At 39.1% G+C, this 22,774-nt stretch overlaps 5 protein-coding genes across 6 annotated transcripts; all 5 read right to left on the reverse strand.

Moving 5' to 3' along the window:
* Positions 1-3,528: 3,528 nt before the first annotated feature.
* LOC145911545 (transmembrane protein 272-like) lies at positions 3,529-5,229 on the reverse strand. Its single transcript, XM_082998931.1, has 4 exons — positions 4,972-5,229; positions 4,782-4,838; positions 4,354-4,563; positions 3,529-3,866 (listed from the first exon to the last, which is right to left on the reverse strand). Exons 1-4 carry the CDS (start codon positions 5,087-5,089, stop codon positions 3,688-3,690), a joined length of 564 nt encoding a protein of 187 aa, XP_082855057.1. The 5' UTR covers positions 5,090-5,229; the 3' UTR covers positions 3,529-3,687.
* Positions 5,230-9,496: 4,267 nt separating this feature from the next.
* LOC145911390 (transmembrane protein 272-like) lies at positions 9,497-12,774 on the reverse strand. The gene is made up of 4 exons (XM_082998709.1): positions 11,126-12,774; positions 10,916-10,975; positions 10,490-10,699; positions 9,497-10,001 (listed from the first exon to the last, which is right to left on the reverse strand). Exons 1-4 carry the CDS (start codon positions 11,241-11,243, stop codon positions 9,823-9,825), a joined length of 567 nt encoding a protein of 188 aa, XP_082854835.1. The 5' UTR covers positions 11,244-12,774; the 3' UTR covers positions 9,497-9,822.
* Positions 12,775-15,417: 2,643 nt separating this feature from the next.
* Positions 15,418-16,688, reverse strand: LOC145912233 (transmembrane protein 272-like). The gene is made up of 4 exons (XM_082999646.1): positions 16,255-16,688; positions 16,075-16,134; positions 15,776-15,985; positions 15,418-15,617 (listed from the first exon to the last, which is right to left on the reverse strand). The coding sequence occupies exons 1-4, from the start codon at positions 16,442-16,444 to the stop codon at positions 15,418-15,420; spliced, it is 660 nt and encodes a 219-aa protein (XP_082855772.1). The 5' UTR covers positions 16,445-16,688.
* Positions 16,689-18,064: 1,376 nt separating this feature from the next.
* Positions 18,065-21,154, reverse strand: LOC145910558 (transmembrane protein 272-like). 2 transcript variants are annotated; one of them, XM_082997725.1, is made up of 5 exons: positions 21,023-21,154; positions 19,152-19,382; positions 19,016-19,075; positions 18,724-18,945; positions 18,065-18,585 (listed from the first exon to the last, which is right to left on the reverse strand). In XM_082997725.1, the coding sequence occupies exons 2-5, from the start codon at positions 19,339-19,341 to the stop codon at positions 18,389-18,391; spliced, it is 669 nt and encodes a 222-aa protein (XP_082853851.1). In that variant the 5' UTR covers positions 19,342-19,382; positions 21,023-21,154; the 3' UTR covers positions 18,065-18,388. The 2 variants fall into 2 exon arrangements, with proteins under 2 accessions (XP_082853851.1, XP_082853852.1); XM_082997726.1 differs by having other exon boundaries at positions 18,534-18,658.
* A 257-nt stretch (positions 21,155-21,411) lies between these two features.
* LOC145910557 (uncharacterized) lies at positions 21,412-22,647 on the reverse strand. The gene is made up of 4 exons (XM_082997723.1): positions 22,446-22,647; positions 22,318-22,377; positions 21,903-22,124; positions 21,412-21,620 (listed from the first exon to the last, which is right to left on the reverse strand). Exons 1-4 carry the CDS (start codon positions 22,630-22,632, stop codon positions 21,412-21,414), a joined length of 678 nt encoding a protein of 225 aa, XP_082853849.1. The 5' UTR covers positions 22,633-22,647.
* Positions 22,648-22,774: the final 127 nt, after the last annotated feature.

Raw genomic sequence — 22,774 nt, forward strand, 5'->3', positions numbered from 1 at the left:
AAGAAGGTCCACCTTTGTCCTTCGAAAGTTTACCTGTTTTTTTTCATTTCTCCTCTGCATGATAGAGTTTTGGACTAAAATATTTTTCAAAGAGCGCTTGGAATTGTTGTGTTTAGTTTAAAGTTTGACTTCATTGTTCTGTTTCTAAATCACCTCGAATCTCAATATTTCAAAGTCTGCAAATCGGGTGGCGTTTTCATTTCTTTGCAATTAATGTTAAGCAACATAACACTGTGTCAAACAACGGTGTATATTTGTTTAATTATTTTTTTAATCACACTTCGTGCAACTGTGTATTACTATTGCAACCGGGCATACACTGCCAGGGAAAGTGTCTGTTGCATTGTTTAGATCAGGGGCGCACAGTCTTTTTATTAAAGCCGGCCGCATCGCACAGACTTAATTCACTAACGGCCGCCAGTGAGCCCAGACTGATGATTTCGCATTTGGTTATGCCCAAAAATGTAATGAAATGCTATATTTAACAATTTTCCTTACCTAAAAATATATTATCTTATTCTGTTTTATAACAAAGACTGACACATTTCACAAGCCAGAAATCCAGGCCAAAACGTTTTTTACAATGCACTGCCGTCAAAACAAATGCATTATAAAACATATGTACGACCGCATGAATTAGCATACACGGCCGCAGGTTGTGCAGCCCTGGTTTAGATGCAGCTTTATACAGCGCCGAGTAAGTTATATATGCAACAAACTGATTTTACAAAAAACCAACGTGCTTAAACTAAAGTCATTGTTCGCGTTTTGCCCCTGACAAACAGTATTTTGAAGTGTGCTAATATTTGGAAAAGACTGAAGCCGTTTCATGTTGGTGGGTTGTGACGCAACCACAGAGAACACCCAGCACAGATTAAAATTATGCTGCTTAATGTGTTTATATGCTTCGTAACACTTTAAGCGATTTACGTTTTTTGATAGTAAAGAATTGTAAAGGCTTTTGTGGTTACCTAGGAACAAATCTTGTCATCTGTGTTACGTCAGTTCTGCGGGTTTGTTTCATCAAAATGAAGCATTGTTGTAAATGCCACTATAAACTCTTAGACAATTAACTTGTCAAGAATAATAAATACTTTCCACAAAACTGTACACTAACAAACAAACTAACAAATGCAATAACATGTCAACAAAAACAATGGTCGTTAGGTAGAGCTAAAGATTGTTTGTTAAATAAATTGCGACCTTTTTGTAATATTTGTTGTTGTTGTTGTCTTACATGAAAAAAGCACAAAGTTTTGGTGTTTTTGTCACTTACTTTACAAACGAAAGCTGCACATTCTATGATAATGTATCCACTATCGTCTTTTAATATTTTTAAACTTGTATTTCCTAAAAGAGGAGTGAAAAACAGTGCTCTGTCCAATAGTTTGCATAAAAAACGAAATCACCGAGTCTTTGTAGTTTTTCAAACAAGCTGAAAGTTTCCTAAGATTCTGACAATTGGCTGCTGGCCACATACACGCAATAGATGACCAATCCAACTGTGATAAAGTATCCAAAAATCACCAGCGCAAAAGCAAAGTAGTAATTCCTGTCGCAGTAGTCCACAGACTTTATTTCAGAGCTTGGCTGCCATATGCTGAACACCCAAACACTCCCTATAAATTATAAATAAACCAATTTGCGTGATTCTTCTATTGCCCAATAAAAATACGTATGTAAGTATAGACGTGTATAAAAATTATTTTCCATTCTGTTTAAATTTTAGAATATTACATTGATATATACTTCTAATAGTGGCCTTATACATACCGACAACAAGCCATCCGCATAAGAATATAATCGCAAAGAGGTTAAAAATTGTTATTATGGGACTTCCCCTGCCGTCAGGGTCATGGCCTTTCCAAAAACGCACAGCCTCAAAAAGGCCCAGCAATAGCAACATAGTTGCAACAGCTCCGGCCACGAGCATCCATATTTCAACCATAGGCTCGGCCGGGCATTTGTCCAGAGAGACCGCCCCTGTAACAGAACAATGAATATTAAATGATGTTTTCCAGAAGAACTTCTACTTTTTGTGTGGCAAGTTCCGAACTCTGCATTTATTTAGCTACGTGCAAGACGATTTCTCATTCAAATTAATCTAGTTAATTTATTTTAATTTTATGGTTGAAAACTTGCTTCACTCTTTGCATGTAATCCAACGGCCCCTCAGCGTCGCGTAGCGCGAGTCTTAAACCGTTGCTAAAACCATCGTACTGGATTGATTGTTGCATTTTGATGCTTTTTTCACCAATAGCAAAACATGCAGTTGTGCCTGAAACTTTAGCTATTTCCAGTGTTCTTGGGAACGAACGATTTACTTTATTTGTACTCTACGAAAAACTGAAATCTGATCGCTTTGCACTACTTGGGCAAAGGACCATGAAACGATACATTTACCGGACACGAATCCGCCTATAAATATGATACTTATACGCTCTCCAGGTTTATATCATCCTTTGTCATGTGTGCCAATATTTGTTGATGGAACGCACCTTATCACTTGTCACGTTAACAAACTGTCCTCAAGAAATGATAGACACTGCGGTCACGCCTAATAAGCAAAGACCACACTCGATAAATTGTCAGTTGTTCTGATTTCCTCAAATAAATGCAATCAATAAAAATAAATCTCAAAAAATTGAAAAGTTAATTAACGTGTTGAAATGCTTTAGCTTCATTTATCAACACCGAAATGTGTTTAATACCATTCTCAACACTTAAGCACATGGTATGTGTAAAACCATCTCCTGCTATTTGTTTGCACTGCTTTCGAATGTTGCGTATAATGCTTTACAGATTATACCTGCTTATTGACAACAAATTGAAATGAAAATGGACTAAAAACTTTTTTTCAGCATCCGGAAGTAATTATCGTTTGTTATTCCACTCAGTATGATGTAAGAACAGAGGGAAGTTATATGAACAAGAAGGTGTGGGAGTTTTCGTAACCATAAGTGACGCACAGCAACACCTTTTCAGTACGTACGTGGTTAATGTGTTCTCACAGTGATCAGCAAAAACTTCTTTATACCTTTCTGCTTTTTTACTCCGCTATTCTTGCTGCCAGGCGTAGTAAATTTCACATAAATTTATACCCTGAGGAAGTCTCGCCGGAAGGTGGACCGAAACGTTAGCTACAATAAAGACTCTCGTAACTTATGTAACCGACGCAACAGCTTATCTATGTCTGTTAGGTACTATGCAGTTTTTTGCGCTTACTGCCACTGGCTTGCAATACCACTAAAGTTATCAAATAAAATCTGTCATTGAAAAGGGCATCCTTTTAGGTGGCGAATATCAAGAGATTCGGAATTTATTGATACATGATTAGAAAATTTAGCAATGCTCAGGGCGTCTTTATCTGAGTAGTAGACATCACTGGATGTTAGATAAGATTTAGGAGAATATTAGAGTGCATTTCCTGTACTGCAACGTCGGTGTTAAAATAAATTTTTTCGTCTCACTATAGACTTTACGAATGTTCGCTTCCCACAACAACGATCAATTTTATTTTTTACTGAAAATTACTGACTGAAAATAGGTTTGTGAAGGTAAAAGCGGATTTTAAAAAATAAGCACAAGAATTTTAGAAAGAAAACATCTGAGTGTTCAGTTTAGTTTGGAATAAAAGTAAGTTCATCTGCGTGTTGAGGAATATGTTGCAAGCACTGTAGCAGACAGTTACTTCAGGTAATCCGGCTTTCTGCTGAGTCCAATGTACGCACAGTAAACACCGACAACGGCAGTGATAATGTAGCCCAATAACACCAATGCGAAGGCATACCAGTAGTTTCCGTCGCAGTAGTTGCTGTTACTTCCGATCATGGTAGGCTTCCATATTCTGAACACCCACACACTCCCTGAAAAGATAAGCACCAAGTTTTGTCATTCTAAATAACTTTGGAATGATATTGGTTTAAATAAAATTGTATTTTGCTGAAAAAAATGCAAACACGAACAACAAACATGAATAAATGAAAATGACATTAGTGACGATAAAACCGTAAGAGTGATCGTGTCATGCACCCATGTGAAAGTGATTTTCTCACAGGGATCACCGTCTGTCGTATGATCGCAGTAAGTGGGAGGGTTTGGGTTACGACAAGCATTAGGGTTATGGGGACAGTTGTGCGACGCCGCCGTTTTCATAAAATTTTGTTCAAAGTTGGGAATGATTGTCCCTCAAAAGATTATTATATAAACTGAAAGTGTTGTCTCAACCGTATACACTACATACAAACTGATTTTCTGACCATATGGGACTGCCCTATCCCAAATCATCCTATATTATTTTTAAGTATCAACATTCAAACATTAATTCCCATTGCACATAACATTTGAACATACCGGCAATAAGCCAAGCATAAAGAAACAGAATTCCGATGAGGTTCAGAATTGTTATCACGGGACTTCCCCTGCCATCCGAATCATGACCTTTAAAATACAGAATGGCTTGAATCACACCAAGCATCATCATAAGAAGTGGAACAGCCCCGACCACAATCATCCAAACCTCGACCATTGGTTCGGCCGGGCATCGGTTCAAGTTGACGACACCTGTAATGATGAATTCAAAGTGAAGTTGAAAAAAAAAAATGGTTGTTTGTGTGGCGCAGGGAATATTGGAAATTTAGACATATAATATTTGTGTAAGCATTGGTGTGTCTAAACTGACAGGTAAATCTCTGTCCAATAATTGAACTCGTATGTTTTTTTACGACAAATTGCTTGACTCGTTTTACTGCACCGAGGAAAGTTTATAATGTTTGGAATACCTGATATGAGTGCTGAAATTGGGAGTCCTATCACAACGAAGAATGCAAACGAACAACCTATGAGAACAAACAAATTTTCCTTTTAGCTTGTTTTGGGTAAAGATAATGTTGCTAATTTTTGTAAAAACCCCTGTAACTTATTACGTATATAACCTATAAAGATTACTTTAATTTATATTTGATTACTTACGTCGGCGGTTAAGAACCTGATTGACATTCTGCATATAATCCAAGGGCCCTTGGGCGGTGTGACGAGCGTGCTTAAGTCCAGCTGTAAAAGATCTGCATTGGGGGTCTCCCTCGGCCATTTTTCACTGCAACTTCAATTCTTAAATCTAATAAATCCTAAAAAATATAAAAACCGTGAATTAGTTTCTGTTCTTTGAGATACATTTTTCGAACTATAAAATCCTTTTATCAATTGCAAATGTCAAAACAAGAAATAATGGGCGAATAGGAAAACCTCACTGAAATAGTGCAAGCAAATTATTCACGCTAAACTGACTCGTGTTGTTTAACTCGCCCTACTAAAATTTACCCAAGCCAAGTGCTATCCTTTATCACCCATGTGATTCCAAGTTTTGCTAAAAACCACGATATCGCGATATGACAATAGTTGATGATGTTATGACAATACTCGAAGCAAACACAACGTTTGAAACGACGTCAAAGCAGCGCAATGGAGTGTGTATATATGTTACATATAATATAACGCATTATGTGTTTTGAGAAATGTATCCTTGTTTAAGAAAGTCACATGTTAAATTTACTTAACAATATCAGTAACATATTGCTAATTCGTTAAATACGCCACCATGTTAATATATCTCAGCATAAAATAACAAAACGATAACCCACACCTCATTCAATGTACAACTGTGTAGTAATTTATGTGCTACATTTCAAAATCTAAGCACCGAAGACTGGCCTTCGCTTTACAGGTTTTCGGTATTCATACATTTCACACTTTTAGCACATGAACAATCGCAGACCAAACATCGGCATAAGCTCAAAACTTTAAAACACTGACACTGACGCACATATAAACTTTGTGCTCACACTTCTGCTTCTGAAAGGGGATTTGCTTATTCAGCACTGGAGCCGCATATCAGCGTTGTTGGTTCCATAATGTTTACGTTGTGGGCGTGCAAGAGATAAACACACATTCGATTTTGATTTGCGTGACCCTTGCCCATACATTTGACATAATCAAACTCGTGATCTCGGCGTACTGAAAACCTGACTTGACTCGATTGGGTAAACACACTTGACGCAACACAAAACGTTTGGGACAATGCCACCCTCGATAGGCGTTGAATGTGTCATTAAAAAAGTCAAATATGATTGGGGCTCGTTATTGTCCAATGTCTGTGCCTCTGCAAGTATATGAAAGAGCCATATTCTTCAATATTGGAAAATATCACATCAACATTCATTATGCAAAATGGATAAAAAAAACATCCGTAAAATCAGTAAAATGTACGGAGTGTTTTTTCATGTAATATTGCCCAACATTGAGCTTGAGCGTTAGGCACGAATTGCCCGTAATTCATAAGCTTTGCCTCCTTGTTACATTTTTACCTGAGAAAACAGTACTAACTGTGACATAACAATTATACAATTAAGGGAATTTAAACACTGAAACTGATAGAACCCGCGAACTCCATTTATACTCTCAAAAACTATGCACAAGGCGTCATGTGATCGGGTGTTGTCATGGTATTCAAAAAAGGCGCGACCCTTTCTCCTACATCTGACGTAATGAGACACGTGATCTCGGCGCATTGTGAGTCCGACGTGAGTAAACTGGAAATTTACAAAAATTTACACGGCGCAACGTTGAACGTTAGTGAAATACATCCGAGCTGAACGTACCTTTGAAACTACTACAGTTTACAACGGAGTCGTTGTCGTTTAATAATTGCCCATGCAATAATAAAAGTGTTAGGTCAGTAGTTCCGATAATAATTGCTGTTTAACGCCTGGAGCGATACGTTTTACATTTAATGCAAGAATTCAATCGCAACCAAACGATTGTGCGCAAATTAATTTTTCAAACACGCAATCTGCAACAACGTCTTCGCGATTTTAGACATTCAAATTTTTTCTTTATTTTTGCCAATTCAGTACGGTTGAGTTACTTTTCCTTGCTCTGCAATTATTTAGCAATCTGCAAGACGATTTCTCATTCAAATTAATCTAATTAATATATTTTAATTTTATTTAAACACGTGGTTGTGGAAACTGACGATGTCTAATCTTCAGAGCTGTCCGTTACGATCTCTGTTTGAATTTTTGACAAGAATATTCTCATTTATTTATTACTATTGTTTTCTATTTCCTTATGGAGAGAAGGAGTGTGCTGTGTAGGTCTTGATCTCGTGATGCCAGCTCTCTTCGAGCCAACCGTTTCTGATATTCTGTCTTAGCTCTCTTATGCATACACTGTTACCTGATGTCATGGCTGACAATGGGATTCCACTGATTCCGCAACAAAATGCAAACAGGCAATCTAACATGCACAATAGCAATGTTATGCGAGATGGCACTGAAAACAAACTAACAAAAACATTCTTACAACGATGGTTGAAAACTTGCTTCACTCTTTGCATGTAATCCAACGGCCCCTCAGCGTCATATGACACGGCCATGACAACTTTGCGTAAAACTAAAGGTACATCTACAACAAACATATATCCAAAGTTTCACGGTTCTACGTCAACTAAAAAATGTAAAAAACTGCACGAAAAGTAACGGCGTCCAAAAATCGTAAATCTTTTGCGCTAAGGAGAAAATGACATCACATAAGGCACTCGCGTCGAAAAAATGCATTGTTTAGATAGGAGAAGGCGCCTTTTTTTTGCAGATATCGAGTTTCAAACATGGGAGAATCCACAGATTACGTTACCGTAAAGGTCAGGACAGGGTTTTGCATCACACAAAAATTTGTCATTGTGACGTCACGAATCAAAGGCTTATTTGTCTCTAATTAGCGGATGACCATAGGGTATAGAAGAAACGACATAACTGTGAGTGGACAAAACGACAATGCTAAACTAACTGTTTGTCTCTGTCGTGTTTTCAAAAGTTCATGTATCACGTTAGCGATCATAAATGCTGTAACAACAAGAACACCCTGTCCCAGTAACTGTTTTATTATTGCACAACTAAATAGGACATAATAGGTCGAACAGCGGCCATCTGTCTTCAGCTTAAATTAACATCAAAATCCGTTTATTTCACTTGTTTCCTTTTTGTCCCCTGTTTAATGCAATATTATGCTTAAACCGGTTTTACAATGTTTTCCATTCCTACGCATAAGGCTTGCTGCCAGCACTCGCGCACGACCGAAGCGCCTTCTATGACGTCACGCAACAATATCTCGCTTTCGCACGATTTCGTTCGCAGCGGCAAAAGTGCGACTTTGATCAGCTGTATCTCAGAAACCGGTCGTCGTATCAAGCTACTATTTTCGCCAAAAATGTTCTAAAGTTATGAACATCTCTTAGTTTGATTATTAACATGTTTTATTTTTCCGTGTCATATGCACTTTAAACCGTTGGTAAAACCATCGTACTGGATTGATTGTTGCATTTTAATGCTTTTTTACCAATAGCAAACATGCAGTTGTGCCTGAAACTTTAGCTATTTCCGGTGTTCTTGGGAACGAACGATTTACTTTATTTGTACTCTACGAAAAACTGAAATCTGATCGCTTTGCACTACTTGGGCAAAGGACCATGAAACGATACATTTACCAGACACGAATCCGCCTATAAATATGATACTTATATGCTCTCCAGGTTTATATCATCCTTTGTCATGTGTGCCAATATTTGTTTATTGAACGCACCTTATCACTTGTCACGTTAACAAACTGTCCTCAAGAAATGATAGACACTGCGGTCACGCCTAATAAGCAAAGACCACACTCGATAAATTGTCAGTTGTTCTGATTTCCTCAAATAAATGCAATCAATGAAAATAAATCCAAACAATCGAAAATTTAATTAAGGTGTTGAAATGCTTTAGCTTCATTTATCAACACCGAAATGTGTTTTATACCATTCTCAACACTTCGGCACATGGTGTGTGTAAAACCATCTCCTGCTATTCGTTTGCACTGTTTTTAAAAGTACATGTTGCGTATATTGCTTTACAGATTATACCTGCTTATTGACAACAAATTGAAATGAAAATGGACTAAAAACTTTTTTTCAGAAGTCGGAAATAATTACCGTTTGTTATTCCACTCAGTATGATGTAAGAACAGAGGGAACAAGAAGGTGTGGGAGTTTTCGTAACCATAAGTGACGCACAGCAACACCTTTTCAGTACGTACATGGTTAATGTGTTCTCACAGTGATCAGCAAAAACTTCTTTATACCTTTCTGCTTTTTTACTCCGCTATTCTTGCTGCCAGGTGTGGTAAATTCCAAATAAATTTATACCCTGAGGAAGTCTCGCCGGATGGTGGACCGAAACGTTAGCTACAATAAAAACTCTCGTAACTTATGTAACCGACGCAACAGCTTATATCTATGTCTGTTAGGTACTATGCAGTTTTTTTGCGCTTACTGCCACTGGCTTGCAATACCAAGTTATCAAATAAAATGTGTCATTGAAAAGGGCATCCTTTTACGTGCCGAATATCAGGAGATTCGGCATTTACTGATACATGATTAGAAAATTTAGCAATGCTCAGGGCGTCTTTATATGAGTATTAGACATCACTGGATGTTAGATAAGATTTAGGAGAATATTAGAGTGCATTTCCTGTACTGCAACGTCGGTGTTAAAATAAAATTTTTCGTCTCATACATACTATAGACTTTACGAATGTTCGCTTCACACAACAACGATCAATTTTATTTTTAACTGAAAATTGCTGACTGAAAATAGGTTTGTGAAGGTAAAAGCGGATTTAAAAAAATAAGCACAAGAATATTAGAAAGAAAACATCTGAGTGTTCAGTTTAGTTTGGAATGTTGTAAGTTCATCTGCGTGTTGAGGAATATGTTGCAAGCACTGCAGCTGACAGTTACTTCAGGTAATCCGGTTTTTTGCTGAGGCCAATGTACGCACAGTAAACACCGACAACGGCAGTGATAATGTAGCCCAATAACACCAATGCGAAGGCATACCAGTAGTTTCCGTCGCAGTAGTTGCTGTTACTTCCGATCATGGTAGGGTCCCATATGCTGAACACCCACACACTCCCTGAAAAGATAAGCACCAAGTTTTGTCATTCTAAATAACTTTGGAATTTTATTGGATTAATAAAATTTAATTTTGCTAAAAAAAATGCAAACACGAAGAACCAACATGAATAAATGGAAATGGCATTAGTGACGATAAAACCGTATAGGTGATCGTGACATGCACCCATGTGAATGTGATTTTCTCACAGGGATCACCGTGCGTGTCGTATGATCGCAGTGAGTGGGAGGGTTTGGGTTACGACAAGCATTAGGGTTATGGGGTCAGTTGTGCGACGCCGCCGTTTTCATAAAACTTTGTTTAAAGTTAGGAATGATTGTCCCTCAAAAGATTATTATGTAAACTGAAAGTGTTGTCTCAACCGTATACACTACATACAAACTGATTTTCCGACCATATGGGACTGCCCTATCCCAAATCATCCTATATTATTTTTAAGTATCAACATTCAAACATTAATTCCCATTGCACATAACATTTGAACATACCGGCAATAAGCCAAGCAAAAAGAAACAGAATTCCGATGAGGTTCAGAATTGTTAACACGGGACTTCCCCTGCCATCCGAGTCATGACCTTTAATATACAGAATGGCTTGAACCACACCAAGCATTATTAGAAGAAGTGAAACCGCACCGACCACAATCATCCAAACCTCGACCAGTGGTTGTTTCGGGCATCGGTCCACGTTTATGGCACCTGTAATGATGCATACTAAGTAAAGTTGAAAAAAAAACTTTTAAAAGTTTTGTCACGTGATATACTTTAGAAATTTGGCCATAAAATAATTGTGTAAACATTAGTACGTCTAAACTGACAGGTAAATCTCTGCCCAATAATTGAACTGGTATGTTTTTTGAGACAAATTGCTTGGCACGTTTCACTGCTGCGAGGAAAGCATAATGTTTGGAATACCTGATATGAGTGCTGAAAGTGGAAGTCCAATGAAACCGAGGGAGATTCCAAACGAACAACCTATTGGAACAAACAAATTTTACTTACATTTTTTAGTTTGTTGTGTATCCAAACGTATACAGCAAAGAATAATGTTGCTAATTTTTGTAAAAACTCCTGTAACTTGTATATAACCTACAAAATTACTTATATTTATATTTGATTACTTACGTCGGCGGTTAAGAACCTGATTGACATTCTGCATATAATCCAAGGGCCCTTGGGCGGTGTGACGAGCGTGCTTAAGTCCAGCTGTAAGAGATCTGCATTGGGGGTCTCCCTCGGCCATTTTTCACTGCAACTTCAGTTCTCAAATCTAATAAATCCTAAAAAATATAAAAACTTGAATTAGTTTCCGTTCTTTGAGATACATTTTTCGAGCTATAAAATCCTTTTATCAATTGCAAATGTCAATACAAGAAAATAATGGGCGAATAGGAAAATCTCACTGAAATAGTGCAAAGCAAATTATTCACACTAAACTGACTCGTGTTGTCCTACTACGAAAATTTACCCAAGCCAAGTGCTATCCCTTTTCACCCATGTGATTCCAAGTTCTGCTGAAACCACGATATCGCGATATGACAATAGTCGATGTTATAACAATACTCGAAGCAAACAGGGCGTTTGAAACGACGCCAAAGCAGCGTAATGAACAATTGAGTATGTATAGATGTTAGATGTAATAAAACTCATGTTTTTGAGAAATGTATCCTTGTTTAAGAAAGTCACAAGTTAAATTTACTTAACAATATCAGTAACATACTGCTAATTCGTTAAATACGCCACCATGTTAATATATCTTAGCATAAAATAACAAAAGAATACCCTACACTTAATTCAATGTACAACTGTGTAGTAATTTATGTGCTACATTTCAAAATCTAAGCACCGAAGACTGGCCTTGCTTTACAGGTTTTCGGTATTCATACATTTCACACTTTTAGCACATGAACAAGCGCAGACCGAACATCGGCATAAGCTCAAAACTTTAAAACACTGACACTGACGCACATATAAACTTTGTGCTCACACCTCTGCTTCTGAAAGGGGATTTGCTTATTCAGCACTGGAGCCGCATATCAGCGTTGCTGGTTCCAAAATGTTTACGTTGTGGGCGTGCAAGAGATAAACAAACATTCGATTTTGATTTGCGTGACCCTTGCCCATATATTTGACATAATCAAACACGTGATCTCGGCGTATTGAAAACCTGACCTGACTCGACTGGGTAAACACACTTGACGCAACACAAAACGTTTGGGACAATGCCACCCTCGATAGGCGTTGAATGTGCCATTAAAAAAGTCTAATATGATTGGGGTTCGTTATTGTCCAGCAATGCCTGTGCCTCTGCAAATATGAAAGAGCCATATTCTTCAATGTTGGAAAATATCACATCAACATTCATTATGCAAAATGGATAAAAAACATCCGTAAAATCAGTAAAATGTACGGATTGTGCAAAGCTGCAGACAGGGTGTGTACACGCACTGTTTCGACCTGTGAGGTCTCATCAGTGCAGCCGTTGAGTGGCACTGTGCTAGCTTTCACACTAGCAGGCACACTAGTCTCCACTTTGTGGTACCTTTCGGTCAATGTCGATCTGCAGGGTACCCTATACTGCAGCTTTGCAATATTATGGCTTTTTTTGCACATATGTACGGATTGTATTTTCATGTAAAATTGCCCAACATTAAGCTTTAGCGTTAGCCACGAATTGCCCATAATGCATAAGCTTTGCCTCCTTGTTACATTTTTACCTGAAACAACAGTACTACCTGTGACATAACAATTATACAATTAAAGGTATTTAAATACTGAAACTGATAGAACCCGCGAACTCCATTTATACTCTCAAAAACTATGCACAAGGCATCACGTGATCGGGTGTTGTCATGGTATTAAAAAAAGGCGCGATCCTTTCTCATACATCTGACGTAATGAGACACGTGATCTCGGCGCATTGGGAGTCCGACGTCCGTAAACTGGAAATTTACACAAATTTACACGGCGCAACGTTGAACGTTACTGAAATACATCCGAGCTGAACGTACCTTTGAAACTACTACAGTTCACAACGGGCTCGTTATCGTTTAATAACTGTCCATGCAATAATAAAAATGCTAGTTACACTTTTCACACGAATACTCTCAAAAACTATGCATAAGGCATCACGTGATCGGGTGTTGTCATGGTATTAAAAAAGGCGCGATCCTTTCTCATACATCTGACGTAATGAGACACGTGATCTCGGCGCATTGTGAGTCCGACGTGCGTAAACTGGAAATTTACAAAAATTTACACGGCGCAACGTTGAACGTTAGTGAAATACATCCGAGCTGAACGTACCTTTGAAACTACTACAGTTTACAACGGAGTCGTTGTCGTTTAATAATTGCCTATGCAATAATAAAAATGCTAGTTACACTTATCACACGAATTGGTTAGTTCAATATAGTTCCGATAATAATTGCTGTTTAGCGCCTGGAGCGATACGTTTTACATTTAATGTAAGAATTCAATCGCAACCAAACGATTGTGCGCAAATTAATTTTTCAAACACGCAATCTGCAACAACGTCTTCGCAATGTTAGACATTCAAAATTTTTCTTTATTTTTGCCAATTCAGTACGGTTGAGTTACTTTTCCTTTTGTTTGAATGTTCCCCTACAAATGCAACCCCAACCGTTTTGAAAAGTAGCCACATAGGTACATTAACCTTCCTGCATGCTATTAACAGTAATTAATGCTATGTTTTAAGTGGCCAACTGTTCCGCAGGTTTGGTAAATAACGCATTTCTTGCTTGACATACTCTCATTGCATGCCGGTAACAATTCAAGCGCGGCAAAAAAACGATCCATCGCTCCGTTCCGCAATGGCACAAAATAATTTGGCGTAACGGCAAACAAAGTTCTACCCTCGGTGACGAGTCTCTCCATGACAATGTGATCAGACCAACTGAGTAAGTTAAAAACTACCATGGCAACCATGTCCAATCCAGCAGACCCATTGCAACACGTCAGGCTGCTACTTTCGTTTCTGTGCCAGCGTTTGCCTCAAAACTTATCTAAAAGTGACGCGAAAAATCTTCCAATTGTCATCCACGTGGGGTAAAGCAGAACACCCACTTGCTATTATTGTAGCAGGTCGACCTTTCACATACAGCAACGGTGGCTACCACCTGATCACACGAAGCAACAAAGCTGGGTTTTTGTAAGACGACCTAGCGGATAATGTGGGTCACAAAGCGTTCAAAACAACGCAGGCTGTTGTAACCTGAGCGTAATTATGCCAGTTCAGTCCGTACACTGCTGTGCGGGCCTCAATGCTAAAAAAGGTATCTGTGTCTCGGTACCAACTGGCGAAAACCAAAACCATCGTACTGTCCCAATTTTTATAAATTTCTGCTTCGTATTGTGTGAAATGCGCCTCCTATAATGCGTAACTATTTTGTGTGGTACGTCAGAGTCCTATAAAAACAGAATCCGTGACACGATTTCCGGTGTTGTTGTCCCAGTGCTTATCCTATACAGGCTGGTGCGTTTAACTAAAACTGAAACCTGCAGACTACATCGGTTGAATCCAAACCTAACTTGAATGTTTAATTAAACATTCACATATATTTTCTTATTGGTCGTAAAATATCACCTTTGTATTTGTTGCTGTGGCGACATTAAATTTTAATGTCCTTGGTTAAAGTGCGCTCAATTTGCCAATGCTTGTTCTGTGCATAAATTATAACGACAGTGCACGATTTTACCGTTGTCTTCTTTAGTTGAGTTAGACATGCAGGATTCGCTGTCAATATTTGGATAAGATGTTCACGTTCCTCTGATATAAAATGGAAATAGACGTACCGTTCGCCCGAATCCGTATGCTTGGATGCTGCGGTTCACACATACATACTGACGCGCGACCTTTGTGCGCCTATTTCTGCACAACCCACATGGCCAACGAAGTTATTAACGCTGAATTGTGCAGGGCTCGCAAATTTCGATCATTATGCAAATTATGTTGTTCGTAATTATTCAACCATCGAAATTGCGAGAAAAAGGTGGGGGTCACTGAATATCTCGAGTATATCGTTTGGGTGCCTGGTCGTTGATTCAGTAGTCAGTCGATAAGGGAAACTAATCGAACAGTTAAGAATATTTCGGATTATCTCGAAAAAAACTCTTTCAAACTTTTTTTTTGACTGAACTGTTGTACGGATCTGCACTGACGAGGTTTATTACCAATAAATTTGTTCCATAATGCTTCCACTTTCGACAACATTTAAGCAGTCTTTATATAATGCTGAGGAACGTATTTACAAATTCGTTTATTGTTACGAATATAGTGTCATCGACGAGACATATACTGGGATGAGGTAAAATTCAAAATTAGCATTAATGACAGACGTTATACATGTTAAGCTTTTACAAGTAGTTTTAGCACAAAAAATGTTATATCGAGATTTTCACGGCTCGCTTGGCGATTCTGTTTTGTCTGGTTTCGCGGTGTAGCAAAGGCATCCACAGCAACAGCCGAAGAAGAACATGAAGACGTAGGCCATGATCAATAAAACGAACGCGTAAAAATAGGTTCCTCCATGGCAGTAATTCGGCGACGACGGGTCCCTCAGTTCTGGTCGGTATTTGCCAAACACCCACACGCTTCCTGCAGAATGGGAACAAACAATTAAACACCGTATACCCTTGAAAGTTTAGGAGATTTAAAATTGATTTTTGCCGATTTCGTATACATTGGTAATGGAGACAACACATGTATGAAATTATTGTTACAAAAAGCTCCAATCCAAACATTAGAATAGTTACCGCAGATGAGCCAGACAAACAAAAACAATGAAGAAATCGATTGAAATTGGCGGAAGAACTTGTTTCCTCGTGTGTCCTCATCGTCGCTGTTCGGGTTCAGGAGTTTATCGATGATAGCTGCTCCCTTCATTGCCAAGAAGACGGATCCAGACACGATCATCCAAATAGGAATGAGACGCTGTGTTGGGCAGTTGTTGAGATTGAGGGCACCTAAACATATATGTTCAGTATTGGGCTGATAACATGATTGTTGTTGACAATTGTTTTTATTTTCGCAACAAAATAAGATTGGTTTATACCTACGATGATCTGAGAAAGCGGTATTGGCAGAAGCAAGAGCATCGTTGGTATGCTGGCCTCTGAAAAGCAATATATACATATACAGTCACAACAACGTAAATAAAGCAGTTTCAAACACTGGATAATTCTGCGACGGTTAGCATTCGATTTGTGCTAAATGCAACAGAGTGTAACCTTACTAGTGTTGTATACTGCCTGCCCGGACTTCTTGACATAGTCCTGTGGATTGGAGGATGTTCTTTGGGCATCCTTGAGTTGGTCCAGCCATGATCCATAAGCTGGTGGTGCTTCTGTTGCTTTGGCCTGGTTACCGCTTACTGGAGGGTTTTCGGCATCCTTATCCGTCGGTTGTGACCTAATGGGCTCCATATCGCACGTCAATTGTGAAAGAAGATTGCAATTGTTATAGGTTACTAGTATGACGTGTATATAGCAAAGTTTCTCCTCAGACGACCAGATAGTCGTAAATGCGCATTAAGATTTACTTCCTGAACCTTTTATAGTGTAATCAATATTTTTCTAAGAATGGTCGCCCCATTACTTTCCCCCCCATTACGGAATATTGTTTTAGGGTTCGCACGTCCATCTCTAATAGCTATCATCACCCTTGATATCGAAATTATATTTCTGCTGTAGCAGCAGCAACAACGTTTTCTCAACCGGCGTTTAACTGAGCGTTGTTTTAGATGAAGTGGAACGTTTTTCGCCTGTTGCGCATTCTCCTTTTTCCGTGCCACACAATGCACCCTATCTTACAGCAACCTTTCTGATACACAGCCCAATGCGGTTGTGAGTTTTGCAGAAAACAGAAGGTAACACTACATGTGACAATAACTGATTTTCAAAAATTATACAACTGCAGCTGCCGCACAAGTAACCTTTGAACTTACATTTATGCCTTTGATAAATTTGGGGTGATTCTAGAACTTGCAAAAGGGATTGCGACTAATATCATGTTCAACACACCAGCAAGGGTTCAATACTGTTCTGATTCTGGTTCTATAATGATTAAGTAATATACCCGCGAAATTCTAATTGAATCTGGTTTGCGTGACCCTTGCTCATACATCTGACGTAATCAAACACGTGATCTCGGCGTATTGAGAACCCCACCAAATTCGACTGGACAAACACTCTTGGAGCAGCACAAAAGCGTTGTGACAATACCGCCCGTGACAGGCGTTGAATGTTTCATAGCAATATTTGGACTCGTATAGAGATGGTTTATCACCGTTTTGTCCTCCAGAGTATTTGCGGTCCCTTTTGGTATCGAACGTTTCTTGTGAATTCCTTTTTCGTTTGTTCAACAACCTTAATTTTTGTGTTACATTTGGCAGGTCTGGGTGAACGAAGTACCAAGAAGTGAAAACCGCACCGACCACAATCATCCAAACCTCCATCGGTGGTTTGGCCGGGCATCGGTTAACGTTAATGGCACCTTAATAATGCAAGCATTCGTATATCCTGTGACGTGACGCTTGAAAATTTCTGCCTTGCGGCAAAGGAAATGGCGTCATAAAAAACCGATGCGTTTTATCAATCAGGCCTAATGTATGACATATGAATACTTTGGCTTTCTCCTTCTGAAAATTTGTTGACCCTTTAATCTGCAGAAACTCTTGCTACTGATGTACAGAAATGATCACATGATCCAACTAAACCGTTTTTTTTCTGGAAGACGACTCGGCAGTCAGCGAGCGACACAAAATCCTTTCCCGGGCTGTTGCAAACCGGGCGTCAGATAAATCTGTACGCAAGATGGGTTTCATTGCTAACCGACAGTCATCTTACGTATGCCAACTGTGCTATTACCTCCGGGTTGTATCAAAATCTAGAATCTCTCAGTGGTGATCATACAAATTTTTATCAAAATTTATTTGCGTAATATCGGTATCATCTGCAAACGTTTTCTCCACCCGTTTTCCTCTTATGTTCTGCGCGTTGTACTCTGTTTACAATAAAGGCATTCGCGAAGTCGCCTTCTTATTGCCCAATCTTAAAGACTGCTAAAATCAACTGGGGCACTTTTTTCCTTTGTTTATTAGCACTGATTTAGCAATGCTTCTAATTTTCCAAACGATTAACGGTTGTAGCACTATTGGCAGGCAGACAGGGGGACAAGAGGTCACAAGCGGTATAAAATGTGCTAAGTATGCACACCATGGAAAATGAATTAAACAGGTATTTACAGATTGGTTGTTTTGTAAAATGGACGCAGGTAATATTGAAATATAGTATTAATGGCAGAGGTGAAACTTGTTATGTGTTTACTACTAGCAGTTTAGCAAGAAATACATTCTAGTGCATGGACTTTCACGGTTCGCTGGCTTCGTTCTTGTTTTGTTTCGCGGCGCAGCAAATGCATCCACAGCAACAGCAGAAGAAGAACATGCAGATATAGGCGATGAGGAGCAGGGCGAACGCGTACAGGTAAGTTCCCCGGTCGCAATAGTTTGTCGAAGTGATGTTACTCAACTCTGGTCGGTAGTTGCTGAACACCCACACGCTGCCTGTCAGGTAATGGTAAATTTTAACACAGATGGAATTCATCTTCGGGGATTTGATGAAGATTCTTGTTCATTTCTATAGGCAGGTATATTACTATTGTGAATCCCGTAGTTAAATTTTTAAAGCATTTCAATATTCACCGCATATGAACCAGGCAAATAAAAACAATGAACAGATCGACTGGAAGATACGGAAGAACTTGTTTCCTTGTGTGTCCTCATCGTCACTGTTTCCACCTTGATCCGGGTTCAGGAGTTTATCGATGATAGCTGCACCCTTCATTGCCAAGAAGACGGATCCAGACACGATCATCCAAATAGGAATGAGACGCTGTACTGGGCAGTTGTTGAGATTGAGGGCACCTAAACATATATGTTTAGTTTTGGGCTGATAACATGACAATTTTCACAACAAAATAAGATTGGTTTATACCTACGATGATCTGAGACAGCGGTATTGGCAGAAGCAAGAGCATCATTGGTATGCTGGCCTCTGAAACACAATAGTTTATATACAGTCACCACAACGTCAATGAATTCCAAACAAATACAATGGAACATCATGTTACTAGTGTTGTACACTGCCTGCCCGGATTTCTTCATATAGTCGTGTGGATTGGAGGATGTTCTTTGAGCATTTTTGAGTTGGTCCAGCCATGATCCATAAGCTGGTGGTGCTTCTGCTGATCTAACGTGGCTTCCGTATCCTGGAGGATTTTCGGCATCCTTATCCACAGGTTGTGACTCAAGAGGCTCCATATCGCACGTCAAGCGCAAATGCTATTAAAATTCTAATTACCCTGCAATATTACGTACACGTTTAGTCAGAGATTTGAAACACCGCTCGTTTACTGGGTCTGTAGACCTTTTAACAATGGCGTAATTTTATCCTTGACGATAATTTATTTTGCATGTTCGCCTTGTTCTAAACCACAAACACTGACCTGTTCCTGTACCTGTGTGTTTAAGTTAAGTTACAAATAGGATTGCGTTACACTACAAACCAACGCTCCCCTTTGCAAATACTAGCCCTGTTGGTCCAAACAATTCGACCCAATGAGCGATGTAGGCTTTAGCTTGACATATACGTCAGAAAATCTTAACCTGGCATCTTTTCAGGTAGTCTAGTATTAATACAAACGCAAGGTCTTTCGTATGTCCATCACTAATAGCCGTCCATCGCTCTGGGACATGGGTATCAAATTTCTCTGTGGCAACAGCAGCTACATGGCAACGCCCGCTCAATCCGCATTACTGAACCTCGCGTTGTTTTCAAATGGCTTCGCCTTCTTTGCTCGTTGCCCAGTCGCCCTCCAGCTTCATGCATAATTGACTGGCACTACTGTAGAGTTGTGTTGCAATTGCAGCGAAACTAGTTTGCTGAACGTCCGTATGTCAGCCGTTCAGAAACAAAATGCACAAATCATGCTTGTAAGGGGCTTCCTCATTTTCCTGTTGGTTGAACTAATGACATGTCAAGCGAATGCGCGTATTTAGATGACAGAGCTGTGCTGTTTGTTCACATTGCGTTGGTTTCAAGAGGAATTTGTTTAACAGCAACTTACACCCACACTCGTTTTAGGCTTTCATTTGACAACAATTTTTTTGACGATAGTTATTATACAGAGACAACGTTTGCACCTGCTGTTAGTTTTGTGCGATATTAACAACTATAGGCATTAATTGTCATGAACAAATATAAATCTTTTTGAAATTCGATTATTTTCTTACTGGACATTCACAAATGGCAATTGAATGCAGACATAAAATACTACTTCTAAAAATCACTGGCTTAAACAAAACGTTACAAAGGAGAGCTTTTATCTGCGGGCCCAACACAAATCACGCTTGTGGTTATGCATTTTTCGGCCTTATGATCACGCGTGACCTTTTAAAATAGATTACTGTAATGCTGCGAATAAAATGTGCGTGCTGAAACTGAAGAGCAGTCATAAGACAGCGATATTACATCGCACGTGCTTAAAAAGGCTTGCGCAACCGAAGTCTTTCAACATTGCTGTGACGGAACGTCAACAGACTTTTGTTCTCGGTGAAGCATGAAAGGAATAAGGCGCGCTCTACAAGAGCGGGGGCGTAACACAAACCATCGTTGCCTGACCTGTGACGCTAGTCACCTGACGGGATTGACCAATCACGTGCAACAAGCTCTCTGTGGCCTTAAATTCCATGAATTTTTTTCCGGTGATTGGTAAAACATGACATACCAGCACACTCGACAAATAGTTACTTATCTAGATTTTCTGACCAAATTTTATTTGTTTTTTCGCGTCACAGTGACATTTCGCGACATAGAATTGAATTATTGTAATTTTCATTGGTCTTTCTATACGTCATCAACACTTTCATCTCTATTGGTTTTTATTTAGTTTGCTTGGTTACTAAGTTATTTTCGTTTGCTTGAAACGGTTGCAGAACTTACTTTCTGATCCTTGAGGTACATTGAAACACGGTGTACACACTCATAGGGGTTGGGGTTGGATTCCGTATATTTTGTAGTTTGTACATGGGCACGAAGTGAATTCTTGATTTTGGCATGGCACACGCATAATTTATGTTTGGAACAGAATGCAATCAAATGTCTTGCACATTTTGCTGCAGCACTTCTGTGTTTTTTGTACAACTGAGTGGAATACTGCTTTGAACATAATACAGTTGTGCAAAGTTTGGTAACTAGTGCTGTATATATAGGTTACACAAGCGTTAACAAAGGTTGGCTTATTTACACGATTATAATTTTCATTTGTACAATATTGCACTAATATTGTTATTATTATGACACCCCACCAGAAATAAATACTTAATATCCCATCAGGGCAGCACTTTGTTCAGACGTTTGCGAATGCTAATCCAACAACAACACCATATGCAGGAACAGGTACATGACAGAAAGCCTGTGATGAAATACACCAACAAAATGATGGTAAGAGCCAGATAGTAGGTCACGTGGTCGCAATAATGGTCATCGAAATGCTTTCCATGGGTGTTAGGACGGTAGATGCTGAACACCCACACATTACCTGTAAGAAGTAAATACACCAGTCAGGTAACAACATAGCCAATAAAATTGCATGCAAAGCAGTAACGCCTTTAAAGAAAATTTGACGTTTTCAGCATGTCAGCCTATTTAAGTATATAACGTTAAAAGTGCCTTGCACAGTCCCTGCGAGGGGGTGCAGACGGCACGACTCACCAGGGGCCATACAAGTCCAAAGGGACACGTATGCAATTTGAACACACTTACATGTTCTCAAGGTTGTAAAGGTTTCAAATATATTGAAATACCTGACTAAACCACGTACCGGCTATAAACCAAGCAAACCAAAAACATCCAAGGACCAAGTGATTGGTACGATGACACCAATTTTTGTTAGTGGCCTCCGATGCCAGGTCCTTCTTGGTACATCGCTCTATAATGCTGTCCAACAGGTATATCACCTGCATAAGTGCAGCCAACGTCCCTGCCACTACCAACCATATCGGAATGAACCTCTGAGCAGGACAGTTATAGATATTTATGGAGCCTGAAAAGAAATATGAAATGTTCATATTTTACGTCACTTGGCAGGTTTATGAAACACTATTAGGTTGATTTCAACAAGAATTTGTAAAGTATCAAATTAATGCATTTTCTATCCTATAGGCTTAGACGCTGCTGACTATTACCAACCGACATAACTTTAATATTAATAGGAAAGTATTGCTATCATTTCTCACCTATTGCGATCATTGTGACTGGAATAAACAACGTAACGCCCACCAAAATGATAACTCCAACTGCAAAAGAAGATATTGACAGGGTGTTATTGTTTTTATTATAGCATGACAACAAAATGATTAGTTACGCGTTCCGCAGATAATGTCGCAAAACTTCTGCATGAAGTCGCCCCCATCTTTTGCGGTGTCTCTTGCTTCTATAATTTTCCCGTACACGTCCTTGTAGGTTGGGGGAGATGACCCAAGAAGCGGGGCGCTGGCGGTAATGGCAGGGGCAGGGGCAGAGGGAGGGGGAGGGGGAGCACTGGTAGTCATTTTGTCACAATCAAATATTTCTACAACAATTAAGAAAAATATTTTTAGGGTTCTAAGTCCCGTCCTGGAAACTCAACTTTATTGTTTTCGCGTTGACGGATTGTGATTGTTGGTAAAAATATGGGATTTTTACATCCCGTAC

This window comes from Ascidia mentula, chromosome 8, assembly GCF_947561715.1.
Source record: "Ascidia mentula chromosome 8, kaAscMent1.1, whole genome shotgun sequence".
Taxonomy (NCBI): domain Eukaryota; kingdom Metazoa; phylum Chordata; class Ascidiacea; order Phlebobranchia; family Ascidiidae; genus Ascidia; species Ascidia mentula.